This window comes from Pleurodeles waltl, chromosome 9 (assembly GCF_031143425.1).
Source record: "Pleurodeles waltl isolate 20211129_DDA chromosome 9, aPleWal1.hap1.20221129, whole genome shotgun sequence".
Lineage (NCBI taxonomy): Eukaryota > Metazoa > Chordata > Amphibia > Caudata > Salamandridae > Pleurodeles > Pleurodeles waltl.
Genome location: NC_090448.1, coordinates 889220008 through 889236326, shown reverse-complemented (window position 1 = coordinate 889236326; position 16319 = coordinate 889220008). Strand labels below are relative to the sequence as shown.

At 43.2% G+C, this 16319-nt stretch overlaps 1 protein-coding gene across 1 annotated transcript in view; it reads right to left on the bottom strand.

The window, feature by feature from the left end:
* The window catches only part of UNC79 (unc-79 homolog, NALCN channel complex subunit), a 770017-nt gene that overhangs the window by 581652 nt on the left and 172046 nt on the right, over positions 1-16319 (bottom strand). Inside the window, exons 14-15 of the mRNA XM_069208227.1 lie at positions 4027-4257; positions 2725-2915 (exon numbers count right to left, since the gene is read on the bottom strand). Coding sequence (XP_069064328.1) covers positions 2725-2915; positions 4027-4257 — 422 coding nt within the window. The remainder of the gene's footprint in view (positions 1-2724; positions 2916-4026; positions 4258-16319) is intronic.

The following is a 16319-nucleotide window of genomic DNA, read 5'->3' as shown; positions in this document are numbered from 1 at the left end:
TAAGGGGGTCATTCTGACTCCCGCCGGCCGCGGTATCCGCAGGGCCGGCGGGAGCCGCCAGAATACCGCTGCGCGGTCACAAGACCGCCAAGGGTATTCTGGGTTTCCCGCTGGGCTGGCGGGCGACCGCCAGAAGGCCGCCCGCCAGCCCAGCGGGAAACACCCTTCCACAAGGATGCCGGCTCCGAATGGAGCCGGCGGAGTGGAAGGGGTGCGACGGGTGCAGTTGCACCCGTCGCGATTTTCAGTGTCTGCATGGCAGACACTGAAAATCATGGTGGGGCCCTCTTACGGTGCTTACCTGACTAGGTGGCCAATCCTCCTCTGAGGGCTATTTAGGGTCTCTGCAGTGGGCTTTTCCTCAGATAATGACTTACAAGAATTCACCAGAGTTCCTCTGCACCTCTCTCTTCGACTTCTGCCAAGGATCAACCGCTGACTGCTCCAGTACACCTAAAAAAACTGCAACAATGTAGCCAGAAGACATTGTAGCGCCTAATCATACTGGCTTTCTTGACTGTTTCCTGGTGGTGCATGCTCTGGGGGCTGCCTGCCTTTACCCTGCACTGGAAGCCACGAAGAACTCTCCCGTGGATCGATGGAATCTTCCCCCTGCTTCAGCAGGCACCAAACTTCAGCTTCACCAGTACTCTGGGACCCCTCTCATCCTGACGAGCGTGGCCCCTGGAACACAGGTGGTGGACACAAGTGACCCAGACTGTCCAGTGGTCCAACTGTCTAAATTTGGAGGCGGTAAGTTCTTGCCTCCCCTCTCCAGACAGTAATCCTGTGCACCACGTGAACTGCAACTACAAGGGCTTCTGTGCACATTTCCACTAAATCCTGCATGCACAGCTGAGCCTAGGTCCCCAGCACTCTGTCCTGCGATGCTCAGCTCCCTGAGTTGATCTCCGGTGTTGTGAGACCTCCTTTTGCAGTGTTGAGATGACCGCTGTGTTCAGACTTCTTGAACCTGTGTACAAGGACTGCTGCGGTGCTTCCTGCTTGTGCATGGGCTCTCTACATTGCTGAGGGCTCCCTCTGTCTCCTCTCCCAACTGGCGACATCCTGGTCCTTCCTGGGCCCGGGCAGCACCCTTTTTCTCTAACGGTGACTCTTGCAGCTAACAAGGGTTGTTTTTGGTATTTTGCCAAGGAAACAACTCTGCATCCTCCAGCACGCCATGGGACATCTTCTGCACAAAGGAGAAGTTCCTAGCACCTTTCGTTGTTGCAGATTCTTCAGCTTCTTCCATCCGGAGGCAGCCATTTTGCACCTTCATCCGGGGTTTAGTGGGTTCCTTCCCCCCCGGACACTTTAGCGACTCTTGGACTTGGTCCCCTTCCTTTGCAGGTCTTCAGGTCCAGGAATCCATCTTTAGTGCTTTGCAGTCTGTTGTGGTCCTTGCAAAATCCTTTATCACGACTTTAGTGTGTTTCTGGGGAAAGAGTAGTACTTTACTCCTACTTTCCAGGGACTTTGGGTGGGGTATCTTGGACACCCTTAGTGTTTTCTTACACTCCCAGCAACCCTCTACACACTACAGTAGCCTAGGGGTCCATTTGTGGCTCACATTCCATTTTCTTAGTATATGGTTTGTGGTGCCCCTAGGCCTATTGCATCTTATTGTATTCTACATTGTTTGCACTACTTTCTGACTGTTTTACTTACCTGATTTGGTCTATAGTGTATATTTTGTGTATTTTACTTACCTCCTGAGGGAGTGTATCCTCTGAGATATTTTTGGCACATTGTCACTAAAATAAAGTACCTTTATTGTTTGGTAACACTAAGTATTGTCTTTCTTATGATATAGTACCTATATGATATAAGTGGTATTGCATGAGCTTTGCATGTCTCCTAGTTCAGCCTTGGCTGCTCTGCTATAGCTACCTCTATCAGCCTATGCTGCTACAACACTACTACTCTACTAATGAGGGATAACTGGGCCTGGCACAAGGTGTAAGTACCATTAGTACCCACTATAAGCCAGGCCAGCCACCTACAACATACTGTGTAGTGTGTGACAAATTAAACAGGGTTGTCGGGTACCCAGATTATTCAACTGTGAAGGAAATGAGGAGTAACTGTATTGAAGCTGTTTGACTAAGTAATATAACAAATGATGAGCCGAACTCCTCATTATCAAAAACCGGGAAGGATTTGGCCAGATTTGCAGTTATCAATTAAATGTTATTGGCTAAATCAACTTTCTGATTACACCTCAAAATACCACTGAATCGACTCGAAGGTTGCAAGATATAGAAGGGTGCAACTAACTCTAGGGTGATTACTGACTCCCAGGTGGTGGCAGGAGGGTGAGGTCAGTTCCCTGAGCTGGGAACTCAAAGTCAACACATCACAGGAACACATCTAACCCCTACCAAAGGTACCATAGAAGTCTGTCTCTCCAGTTGCCCCTGGCTTGTCCTCACTTGCCCTATAAACCCTCTCTCCCTTTTTCCACTAACTAATCCCTCTCTAAATCTCCACTTCCCCTCTGCTTCCTTCTACCACACTACCCTCTCTTTTTCTGCCCCTTTCTCTCTCGTCATCTTAATCTCTTTCATCAACTCTCTCTTTTTCTACCTGAATTTTCACTTCCTTCTCTCTCGTCGCCTATCTGTGATTTGCAAATATCATATTTGGCCTAGCAAGTAATGAAAGAACAAATGAGGATAACTGCACCTTTTAGCACTGCGGTGCCAGATCATTTAGGCTTACCTTAAAACTTCCCTGAACTCTTTTAGGTGGTTATCCGGCACTTCTATCCGGATAGCTTCCAGCCACTCCGGCATGATGCACTCCCAGACCGGCTGGTTTATGACGTTGTACGGAATCAGGCACAAAATGCGATTCAGACCTTCCTTGAGTTGTGTCACCTTGCTGCAAGATTTATCCCAGTAGCCTCCGACCTACGTTTTTTGTGTTATTAGAAAAAAGAAAAAATCAAAAGATCACCGGTCAGTTACTTGAAATTACTATTTTATTGAGCATGGGTGCAATTAAAGGGTACGTGGGAATGACCCAAGCAGTCTTAAATCAGGTGAAAGTGGAAAATGGCGATCACAAGCCATGCTTACGGCAAAATAATAGGGTCTGCAGCCGCAAAATCACTTTTTTCTTTACATTAAATCGATTTTGCAAGTCGGAAAAGCAATGGTTTGCGACCACTTCTGAAGAGTCGTTAGTTTGGACTGATCCCTTCGACTATGCAAAATTCTGTTTGAAACCGTGCAGGAGCTTCACCTAGTGCGGAAAGTAGTAGCCCAAAAGCAAAGAAGTGTTTCTAAATTGAAATATGTTTTTCTAACCTTTCTCAAACTGCTCTGGCATTTGCAAGGGACCACAACCATTTGACGCTGGCAACTTTGGCAGATAGAACTCTATACATAAGAGTATACGAGCAGAAGCTGAGTATGCGATTTCAGAGTGAAACACTCATGCGTTATCTTCAATGATTGAAATCTCAGACTAGAGGTTTGATCTCAAGGCAGGCTTACAAGGCTGTCGGTGAAATTTTTTTCATAAAACATATTGCTCAAACCTTTCCCTGCTACAAAGACCACTCGCACTCTGTTTTCGGCTCTTTATTACAACATGGTAAACATGTTTTAAGTGTAAAGATATAAAGGATGACGTACAACAACGTTCCTTTTACACATATAAATATTTTAGAAATATCTAATGCAATGTGGAATTTTCCCAACGAAGCAGTGGCATGGGACACAACTCCACCTTGCACCTTGATTCTGGGGTACATCCATTGATTGCGCGCTGCAGGGAATTTGTCTGATGCACCGAATATCACTGCGTATGAACAATCTGTAGTGGACCTGAATGTTCCCACCTGCTCAAATTACCCTTTGGAAAACCCCAGGCATTATTAGTTTATAAATAGGTGCATATTCTATTGAAACCAAAGTAGGCTACCTTTGCTTCTCTAGGGTATCCATTGGTGTGATGTACACAATGTGTGAATGTCAATTAGACTAAGGAAAAATAGCCTTAGGTGGTCTTGCTTACCCTGGCAAATTCCATTGGCTTGGGGAGCAGGCACATAACCATGACATCAAAGCGGATGTCACACACTGTCTTTAGCCACTTGGTGACAAACTGGGGCTTCAGCTTCTCCACTAGGCTTCCAACCTCATCGTCCATCATGTAGGCCGTGGAGTGGAACCACTGGAACACCATGCTGACCAGCCTGGCGAGGCTCTCCGTCGGTGTGTTCTCACTAGGTGTACAAAGGCTCACCTGAACAGTGGACAAAGCAGAGGACAATATATCTGTACATCCTTCTCTTGAGATGCTGTTAATTCATGTGATTTGGGCTTTGCTTTATTTCGAGTTTAAGACTCATAAAGGTCTAATATTTAACTATCAGTATGCCCTTTCCCTCGATTTTTCCTCGTTTACTGTGGTTTTCAATGGGTTGTTTACCTGTTTCTCAGGGCACAAGTCCTAAAAAAGAAGGTGGGGAACTAACCAAGTTAGGCATTACGCAAATTACGTCATGCCACGTGACAGCACTGTGCCTGACACTGCACGTGGCAACAGAGGAAATGGCATCACAACCTAGTACCTTACAGGAAATTACATCACAAGAAGAGACATCAGATCTTTAGCCCTCACAAATATGTTTAGCAGGTCTTTCATGAGTACTTTTCAGTGAATTACAATACTTAACAAATAAGATTTTGCATAGTGTTGTGCCCAAAAAATGTGATGCAATCCTGATGGAAAATCTAGGTCTCTCAATCATTTAGTTATTCAAACCCTGTCACTAAGAAATTGGCAACAAGGAAAAACATGGCAGTAAATCTATTCTGCTTAATTGGTTGCAAAGTCTGCATTTTAAAATATCTTTTGGGATTAAATCACCTGCTGCAGAGATCTTTGTCTACCAAATAAATCTTAGGGAATAATAATAATAATAATGGTAAGATAACTCTGGAGGGTAACATATTTGCTTGAAAGATCTGTGTTTTGTCTATTCCCAGTTTTGAATCAAAGTGGCATAGGGAGTTAATATCTTGCAAAGCACATTATGTAACACACAGAGGACAGAAGTTTATTTTATGTAAATTTTTTAGTGGGTTACTTCTTTTAACATAGAGAGCCTTTTGTTACTTGCAGTTCATAAATAGTATTCCTTCTAATATAGCACATTAAACTATGAGGAAAATGTGGCTCCTACACATTGTAACCATCACTGTCTTATGTAACACATCATACATATTGATTTTCACACATGATTATTGTCAATGTATAATATGTACATGTGATATAAAGCTCTGTGACACCCTACATTGGGATGAATAGCACTACAGTGCTATGAAGGAGATAAAACAAAATAGTGATATTAAAATTGCGGTTTGTGTAAATCCTGGGACGAACTAACACATATGACCTTCTGCATTTCGCTTATGCACAGGGGTCTGAACAAAGTCAAAAGCCTGCCTTTCCTAAGTACCTATAAAGTGAAAAGATGTGCACCCTTGTTTCCCTCCATTGCATTTAGGTGTCAGGCTCTGAAAAGCTCCCAGCCAGGATGCTCCATCAAAAGGAGGCGTGATGGCCCCTTAACTTTGGCATTGTTATGGACCTTGCTGTAATCTGATAAGACCTCCCCTCGCTTGCATGCTGCTACTCCAAAGGAAAGCAGACAACGTGCAGGAGCTGCTGAATGTGGTCTGGTGTCTTAAAATTACACCAGGACAAGTTTAGCATATTTCTGTGGGGGCCCCAAATCATGGCAGGGTAGATGTTGTCCACCTTGTGAAAAGAGTGGGTAGACGCCATCTACCTGCGTGTACCCTCGACTTGTGACCCATGTCCTGCTGTTTCTTTTCCTTTTAGTGTTCCAATTGTAAATAAAATCCGGAGGGCAGATGCTTCTCAAGTAATTTATTTTAATGATCGTGTTAGAGCCTGAATAATCAGAGACACACTCGTCAGCTTACACTCTCCTCTATGCCCTCTCCACCCACTTTCTGGTTGAGTGTAATGTTACTTGTTTTAGCATAGTGCAGAATGTGACTATTCACCCACTTCGTGGCAGTTAAGAGAAAGTAGTGTCAAGAGAGCTACCATGATATTGCTGTTGTGGAGAAATAAGGACACTGCTTACGGTGCCTGATACTGAAGATGTAATTAAGTCCTTTCCATATGTGATTTAAAAACCGATAGCTTTTCAGTCCTATTTGGAAAACTATGCTGTAATGAGAACCGTTTCACCCAAATTCAAAACAAATCTTGGGGTTCAGTATGCCTTGAAAAGACCAGACTTGCTTGTTCTTGCACTGATGCTGGGGAAGGAGGATGGGAGACTTGGAAAATGATTTAAAAGCAAAGATACAATCCAAAATAAGCCAGAAATACCTTTTTGTGGTCTATAAAATAGCACCCTCTGACCAAAATTCCTGCTACCTGCAATGCGTATTAGAAACAACGAAAATCACTTACTTTATGCAAGCCTCGGATGAATCACAATTTATGGTTCTTAGGGAGGAAACAGTTTCCCTGCGTCATGATGCTGGATGGGAGCCAATCTGGGCACAAGGCCAGAGAAGGTTAAAGCCTGAGACCCTTCTTAAAATGTTTTACTCTTCAGATGTCTTTCCCACTGAGAGGTGTCTGCCAACGCGATGCCTGTCACAGACTCCAATGAAAGAAATACGCCATCTACAACTTCTGTCTGGGCCCCCACATTAGGTCTTCTGATACTCTCGGCCTTCTCGATTAGAATCGCTTGGATTTTCTTCACAAGGTTACATAACATACATTCCTCTGTGACATCAACAATCATACTGTCCAATCACTGTGCATGCTGCCTCAGGCATGAAAGCCAATCACTTCTCAAGCACACAAACAGCATTGAACACTCTGGAGTAAGGATCCTGTCTACCTGAATGTGAGCAGAATCTGCTACTTGTCGGATTATATATTCTCTAGTGACTATGGGCCAGATTACAAAGTTTCATACATTAGAAATAGTGATTTCCTAATTGTGATTATATCCGAACTGCAATTAGGAAATCAATATGCCTAATGTATGATTTTTTAAAGTTTTAAAATAGCAATTTCTAGTGAGTCGCAAATAGACCTAGCTCATGAATACTAATGAGGTATGTCGCAATTTGTGACCCACTAAGAATCGCCACCATCACAGGGATGGTGGCCTGCTCAGGTCAGCAAACCACCATGTCTGTGATTGCTTTTTAATAAGATATTTTTCTTAAATGCAGCTCATTATTCTTAAAGGGAACCAGTCTGTGTTTCAAAAAATAAAATGAAACAATAACATTTCAATTTTTAAGAGCAGACAGTGGTCCGAAAGGACCACTGTCTGCTCTTAAAAATATTCTGTTTAACATTCTCCCCTGCATATTTTTGAATTGGTGGTAAAGTATTACTCTTTTGCAACTGCAATTTGGTCGCAATACATTAATACATAGCAATGCGACTGGGTATTTGGGAGAGATGCCCTAAACACGCCCTTTCCAAATACTGAATCAGAACTGGGTCAAAAACGCAAATTGTGATTCAGTAACAAGTTGGCAAATCGCAATGTGGTGTTTGTTTATTAAAAAAAGCTTTTTTGCGGTCGCAAACAGCTCAATTCTATGAATCGGTCTGTTTACAACATCAAAAAACCTTTGTACATCTTGCCCTATTTTGCTTTTCCAGGGCACAAGAAAAATGAATTCATATAGCCTCTTCCACATGTCTAAGTGGTGTGATCTGTGGCGGACAACCCTGTCTCCTTGTGTCTCAGGGCTCTTATGTCCTGTTTATAGTCAGTATACATAACACACGCATTTAAATAGGAGTCACTAGCAGGTTTGTACAGTCTTTCCTAAAGAGTCAGTGCTTGTAACATGTTACAATCCACAAAAGACAAACCTGGATTGGCATCAGCGACAAGCAAGCCTACTTCTAGTGCAGGCAGAGTGGTCACCCACCTAGGGGCAGCTCCTGGAGGGGTGGAGCAGGGGCCCACACCTGGTGAAACTAACGCAGGGACACTTATCTCCTCTCTCTGTGTGAGGGTACCCTGCCGGGAGTTTCCACTGTAATCAATCAACTAAGGAAAAGTGAAAAAGCACTGAGCCTTTGCTGTAATCACTGACTTGATCTTAGATAGCTAACACGATTGGTCAGCTTCATTTTGTGTCCTTAATTGTCCTGAATGGGTGTGGAGGTTAGAGAGCAATGGAACTGAACCACATTTGACTCTGTCTGACAAATCACTCTGCTTCAGTTCAGAAGCCAACAAAGATCCGAACAGAGATATGAAAGTAATATCCTTGCTTAAGACCTCTGAAAAGGCAAACACGGCTTCACATAAAAGTGAACAAATTGAGTTCATTTGAGAAAGAGACAGTAAAGAAAACCTTAAAATATGCTGGATCCTGTCTTCAGGTTAGACACAGAAAATATGAGAACTTTTAAATGCACAACATTGGACGTTCAGGTGAATAATTGCGTGAATAAATATACATGTAAAAACACAAATCTAACCTAAATATTTTATGACACTAATAAAAGGTGTCATTTACAAATACCCCAATCGTGCTCATTTTGTCACAATCAGAACAATGATAAAAGGGCCAACATATGAACCCATTACACCATTACAGGGGTTACGGATCCTAGTGAGGACTTTTTTAGGCAACCAGAAGATCACAAATTAAACTCTCGCTGCGGAACAGATTTCCATCCTTATGAGGTTGCCAAACAGTGTACCACTGAGTTAGGTAATTATAACAGCTAATATAAACAGTGTTGCTTAACTTGCCAATACACAATCATGTTTCCTATTTTTAATAGACTTTGTTGTGTTTTCTTATTACTTTTCTACATAAATTTCAAGTTCCTAAAATCATCATATGTGCAACTTAATGATTTTGATGCAAATTGCGAGTCGCAAATCGGAACCTAACTACATCCGGCCCTTAGTCCGTTAAAAAATTGAAATGATGAAACTCACTGTGTTATTAGGAAATACAGACCTTAAAGGTGACATGAAAATATTTTATGTTAGGGGATGTCTGGTAGGTTCTTAGTCTTGTGACTGTCACTGTGAACCCTCTTTTTCGCCAATTAAGTAATTTAGAAAGTGTTCTGACCTCCCTCCAGGTCATTAAATACACTTTTTTTCAGTTCTGGACTTCTGTGTGCTAGTCTAAATCACACATTTTGAGTGATGTAGTCTTGTTTGCACCCTTTGAACGATTTAGACTTCCACACGTCAAAATAAACACTTTATAGAGAAAAGTTCAGGGGTGGAGACAGTATCTGTAATGACTGGGTGTGAGGTGGTCACCCTATACTCAAATTAGAGGCAAAGCATGAGGTTGGTAAGGACACAACACAACTCAAATAGGGTGATGACCTCCTTTCAGGCCATTAAAGACACTGTTTCCAGTCCTGGACTTCTGTGTGATAGCCTAAACACAATTCCCCCTTATCCATCAACAAACCCACTAGGAACCCTCACCACCTTTGGACAAGGTGGTGAGGTACTTTGTGCATGGGCAACAATTTGGGGGGTTGTCAGGAGTGGTAGATGCTGCTCCTGACTTTCCCGTTGGTATCATTGACACTGTTCTAGTCCTGACAGCCTCAGGGTGGTCTTCCCCCAAAACTTTCTCCTGCCTGCCTCCCTTTTCTGACCTTGTTTTTGCTGGTTTTATGACTCTGTGCACTTTACAACTGCTAACCAATGGTAAAGTGCTTGTGCTCACTCCCCTAAATCATGGTAATATAGGCCTAACCCTAATTAACATATTTAATTTACTTATAAGTCCCTAGTAAAGTGCACTGCATTGAATGCTGCTAATGGGCATTCAGCACTCATTGTGCCACCCATTCCAACAGGCCCTTAACCATGGCTCAGGCTTGCCATTGCAGAACCTCTGTGCAGTTTTGTGCCACCTTTTGCTAAGTTTTAAACTCCCCTTTCATTACACATAAGTCACCCCTAAGTTAGTCCCTGGGTAGACCACAGGGCAGGGTGCTGTGTAAGTAAAAGGTAGGAAATGTACTTTTAAGTTTTGCATGTCCTGGTAGTGAAAACTCCCCAAAATTCGTTTTTCACTATTGTGAGGCCTACCCCCTCTCATAGGTCAACATTGGGAATTTCTTATTAGACTTTTAGGCTGAAACACCTGATTGAGGAGTTGCTCTATCAAGTTTCATACCATTGGAATGGTAATGATAAATCCTCTTTACCGGTAAAGTTTGATATGACACTACTATTTTAGAAATGGCACTTTTAGAAAGTGGACATTTTCAGCCTTTACAGCTCTGTGCATGCAGCATGTCTCTAATACACGTCTGAGTGGGTAACAGCTACTCCAGACAGCCACAAACACAGAAAGGATAGGTGTGTCTGGGCACTTATCTGCATTCTGATGGCTCTTCCTAGGCAGAAAGAGAGTATAGGGCTGACACTTACACCTGAATAAGCAGTGCCTATTTCCACACAAAGGGCTGTGTAGCAGCATAGATTTGTTGCAACCCCTGACATTACAATCATGATTTATACACGTACCCATGATATGGCATAAAATGTGTGTTTTAATATTTTACTAATGTAAAGTGGTGCGCTCGAATTCAATAATGAAGTGTATTCTCGGTAGTATTAGGAAAAAATGTATTCAGAGTGCTTAACCTTATTAAATGAAATATAATCATTGAATGAAACTTCATAACCATCCTCATGTTATGCAGATGTATTTGTACTAGAAACAATAACAATTTATGTAATGTATGTTTGGTATCCTCATTTCTATGCCATGCATTTTCTCCCTAGTTATATGTCCCCTGCAGCTCAGCCAGTGTGACTGTGCAGTAACAGAATGTTGATGTGTGCATGGTTTGAGTGAGTGTCAGTTGAAATGTGTGGGCTAAGCAGCAAGGATGCTGCTCTCAGTGGAGCCTTTATGCTACCTTCATAACATCTTCTACCTGTAACCTGAGACTCCTACCTTGTGAATAAATCTTATCCTGTTTCACCTATACTACTGTTTACCTCTGCATCTTTAATTACCACAGTGTCAACGAGCTGTAAAAAGACCTAGTGTGAAGACTACACCGCAACTGCAGGAACATGAGAGGAGAGAAGATTAAAACTGATGATTACCTCAAACTATACAAGAGACCTAATACTAAAACTGAACTTATACAAGTGCAACCTGAAGGAATTGAAACGCCCTAAGGGCCCCACAGGTGTCTTTAACAGCTGACAGCCCATAGTTTGGGGCGTTTAGGTTTCTTTTCATCAATTTTATCGCGAGCCTTCTGACATCTTTATCAAAGCAGGAGATGGACAGCACTTCTGACTGCCTGCAGTCTAAATAAGTTAGAAGTGCGTGCCTGCTTGCCTGATTGGACCTGTTTTTACTGAATGCTGTATTTACACTTAAGGGTTGGCAAACAACAAAGAATTGGCCTGCTGAATTTTATTCGAACACAGTTCATCCCAGAAGCCAGGTGCAGCGCTGCTGATCAACCTCCCAGCAGTGTTTCCAGCCATTTTCTTAAAGACTTTAATTTTATTAATTTTGGTGATCACTGAACCTTTGGCAAGCGTGCAGTTGACCTGTTTTACTCGAACCTATCCTCACTGTTCAGACTCCTACTTCTTTATTTACTTCATCTCTTCCTGTACTACCCTTATCAACAGTAATAAAGGACTTCAGTACCTCCACAACATACCACTGAAAGTGAAGTAGGACTATTGTCTCCAGCATTCTCAACATCAACAAAGGACTATCACCTCTATAGTAAATAGGGATCTTTATTATTCCTGTTGTTCTGTGATTCTGTGAGGTGTCTTAAACAATTAACACTTAAACAATTTCAGGTGAGAGTTTGCGCATCAGGAACTTTTATTATTGCTGGATATGGTTCTTTTTTTTTCTACCTATTAGTTTATACTGTGGTTAATTTTCTGTCCTTTGGTATGATCTATCCTGGTCTGCATTTACTGTGTACTGCATTTACTGATGTTATGTCTGATAATTGTATTTAGCTGTGGTCTGAGTTTACCATTTTTACTTGACAACTCTGTACTCTAAGGAGTAAACCCCTGTGTGCTGCTTGTGCGTTAAGCGTTAAACTGTGTGAGTGCTGCAGCTGATGCTAATGTTACTTTTAGTGGGGATTATGTTTTTTGCCCATACGTTTCTTACTTTTACTTGATCTTACAGTTTCTAGTGATGAGGCAGTGATCCTGCAACCCAAGCCGTACTTACATTCATATTGCTGGTGATGGGCATTTGCATTGTGCCCAAATCATACTTGCTTTTACTTGTACTGGGTTACACTGGAAATTACTTACTGTTACTGTTGATGGGGCACTTGTGTTGCACCCAAACCGTACTAATTGTTACATGTGTTGGGGCATAGTAAATGGACCCAGATGTTGCTTACTGTTACTGTTGCTGGGGCATATACATTGCGCCAATACCATATTTTCTGTTGAGCATGTGAGGGATAGTATTTGCACCCAGATGTTGCTTTGTGATGGGCCTGTTAGTTGCAACCCAAACAATATACTTACATTTCTACTACTTACTATTGCTGGAGTTGGGGGCATTTTTTTTGCAGTCAAACCTTTTCTTTGAGGAATGTGTCTTGCACACGCAGGGGCATATGTTTGTGCACTTTATTGCATCTACCTGTTTGGTTGGTTGATGGGGCTGGTGTATTACATCTGTTTGGGGCACATGTATTGCACCTTTGTGCAAAAATATAGAGTCTACATCTCTAGTTTGGGGTGGCACTAATTTTGCACCTCAATATTTTATTTTCTGCTGAAGGGAGAGAGTGTGGGTGGTTCTCCCATATGGTTTGTTCCCCTGTCCTTAGAATTCCCATTTAGCACTGTTAGGCTATGTGATTATTTTTTCTAATCTTGTGTTATCATTATTTCCTTCTCTGGTACATGTATTTTATGTATTGTGTGATTGAATATGTTCTTCCATCATCTGTCTTCTTTCTATGAGGTTTAGTATTCCTGCTTATCTGCACTGTTATTTTATATTGTTTCTGTAAAGAAGGGAGGTGTGTGGTATCCTCATTTCTACGCCATGCATTTTCTCCCTAGTTATATGTCCCCTGCAACTCAGCCAGTGTGACTGTGAAGTAGCAGAATGCTGTGGTGTGCATGGTTTGAGTGAGTGTCAGTGGGAATGCGTGGGCTAAGCAGCAAGGATGCTGCTCCCAGTGGCTCCTTTCTGCTACCTTCATAACATCATCTTCTACCTGTAACCTGAGACTCCTACCTTGTGAATAAATCTTATCCTGTTTCACCTATAGTACTGTTTACCTCTGCATCTTCATTTACTACAGTGTACACTAATGTTTTGAAGTTAATGTTGAAAATGTGGTTCATGGCTACGTTTCAACTCATATATTTACAATTTAGGCCTTTATATTAACTGTAACATGAAGTGAAATTGAATTGATGTAGAAACTGTGTGCACAGTATAACATGAAATTAAATGTGCATTAGTGAATAATGTTCTAGCTTGACTAAACTAGGCCTGAATTTCTTTTAACATGAGAAACGATTCAATTTTTTGCTAACGTGTCATTTCATTGAAGGTGTGGCACATTAAATGTTAGTTTGAAAATAGATGTGCTATTGTTTACTAATAGAGAGTCTAGGAGGAAACCCTTGAGGAAAGAATACAAAGACACTAAGGGGGTCATTACGACCCTGGCGGAAGGCGGAGAACCGGCGGTAAGACCGCCAACAGGCTGGCGGTTTTACCTTGTGGGATTATGACCATGGCGGTTACCGCCATGGTCATCCACCGGTTCTCCGTTCCGCCCGCCGGGCTGGAGACCTGGGTCTCCAGCCCGGCGGCCGTCACAATACCGCCGGCGGTATTTGGATCCGGCTTACCGCCGTGGATTTCCAGCGGTTTGAACCGCCATGAAATCCATGGCGGTAAGCACTATCAGTGCCAGGGAATTCCTTCCTTGGCACTGATAGGGGTCTCCCTCACCCCCCACCCCCATCCCGACTCCCTCCCCTACACCCCCCACCACCCCTGCCACCCCCCAGAGGTGGCAGGGCCCCCCTCCCCACCCCGACCCCCAACATCACATACCTCACACACACCCGACACGCATGCAGGCACCACCAACACACACACCGACATACATGCCTACATCCACACACACACTCAGACATGCAGACCCACATTCATACATACACGCACACATCCATACAGACATACCCACAGAAATACACACACTCATTCCCAAACATGCATCACCCCCACAAGCATACACGCACTCACACACCCCCTCTACACACTCAGGCGCACACACCCATGCACGCACCCAACACCCCCCCCCTCCCCTAACGGACGATCGACTTACCTGTTCCGTCGATCCTCCGGGAGGGGACGGGAGCCATGGGGGCAGCTCTGCCGAGACCACACCACCAACAGAACACCGCCACGGCGAATCACAGGACGTGATTCACTGGGCGGTGTTCTGTTGGCGTGGCGGTGGAGGTGGAGCAACCTCCACTTCCCCGCCTCCCGCCTGTATGGCTGTTGGCAGCTCTCCGTCAGAAAAAGGACGGAGAGCTGACAACGGTCATAATAGGCCGAGCGGCAAACCGCCTGTACTGGCGGTCTTCCGCACGGCGGTCCCTCAGCTGTCTTTAAAAAAGACCGCCGAGGTCAAAATGATCCCCTAAGTGCGAAGATGACTGACCGTTATTCATGTATGTTGCAAACGATGTCCAGAGAACCAAGGACAGCAGCGTTCTCAGGACTGCTCAGAGAAAAAAGCTGAGGTTGCAAGTTACACCATTAGACAGGAGAATACAATGGAGCATGTGATGGCATGATTGAGGGTATTACCTGATCTAATTTGCAGTATTAACTAGGAGTTACACTGAATAATTGTATTCAGACTTTTCTTGGACTTTGGGAGGTAAAGACCTCTGACTTTCCCTTTGTCCCTATGCTGTGCTGAGTGTGGCTTAGGCTTGAACCTAATTCTACAAGAATACTCTTGCCCAAGCTTCTAAAATGCTGACACCTTCACCTTCACTTTCCAATTCTAGTTTTTGTCCCTATGCCTCTTAAAATTTCCCTTTTTGCCATAGCCTTTCGAATTTGAGATTTCCACTACCCTTTCCAGATTAACTTAGATAGATGATTTTGACTTGCAATCATATGTAAGAGGGAAAATCGAGGATTATTTTCTAAGCACCACATTTTGCTTTTGATATTCTCTATCTTTGCTACTGAGCTTTTGGTTTGCCTTATGCTAACTTGTCTAAATTTCTTCAGGTGATTTGGCAATCCTATGGTTATTCTGTAGCTCTTCAGTATATTTTTTTTAATTTGTTTATATCAACCTAAATGTTCATTTGTAATAAAATTCTTTCACTATATTTCTGATTTTGAGTTCTCATTGTGTGGCCAAATTGGTTACACTGTAAATGTTTGATGATTGATTTATTACCTAACTTCATGGTTAATCCTTATGCAGGGAAAAAGATCTTTTAACCACATAAAAAATGCTCCATCAGCTGATTACCCCCTACTAATAGTCTGGAGTCAGGGCTGGGAAGAAAAGATCTCTGTCCACTTCAAAGACCCTTCTTTGAAGTTTCCCCAACTTCAAAGGCACAAACGGGTAGAAGTATAGGGTCTCGGACCCCAAAAAATCAGACACTTCTGGATCTATAACTGGACTCTGTCAGAAGAACGGACTGTTGCTCTGCTGGACTGCTGACCTTGAAGAACTGCTTTTCTGCTGTGCTGACCTGGTGTCTGCCGCTCTCTTACCTTCCTGAGTGACAGCTAGACTCTGCCATGCACCCCAAATTGATTTCCAAGGGCTTGTTGGCTTGCCTCCTGTTGCTTGAGACTCAAGGATATTAAAGTATCTGCCACAGCTCCTGTGCCGGGTTCAGTAGAAGTGGACCCAGATACTTGCTCCAGGGAGAATCAACATATCTCCTATTGCAAGATGTAGAACCAAGGCATCGCCGCTGTTGCCAGTGCAGAATCAGCGCATTGCATTCAGAACCAGCGATTCACCATCATTTAGTCCCCACAACGGATCTGCTGCATCACCGCCACTGCTAAAGGAAGATTAGTACATCCCTTCACTGCGTGAAGAAACCAGGTGCATCGGCTTCAGAACCTACGTATCACAGCACTGGTGCTTCGCCTTTGGAATCAATGCATTACCAGAACTGCGTGAGGAAAATCGACGCATATTGTGACTGCAACCAGGATTAAGGTACTTTGCTCAGTGGGCCCTGCGTG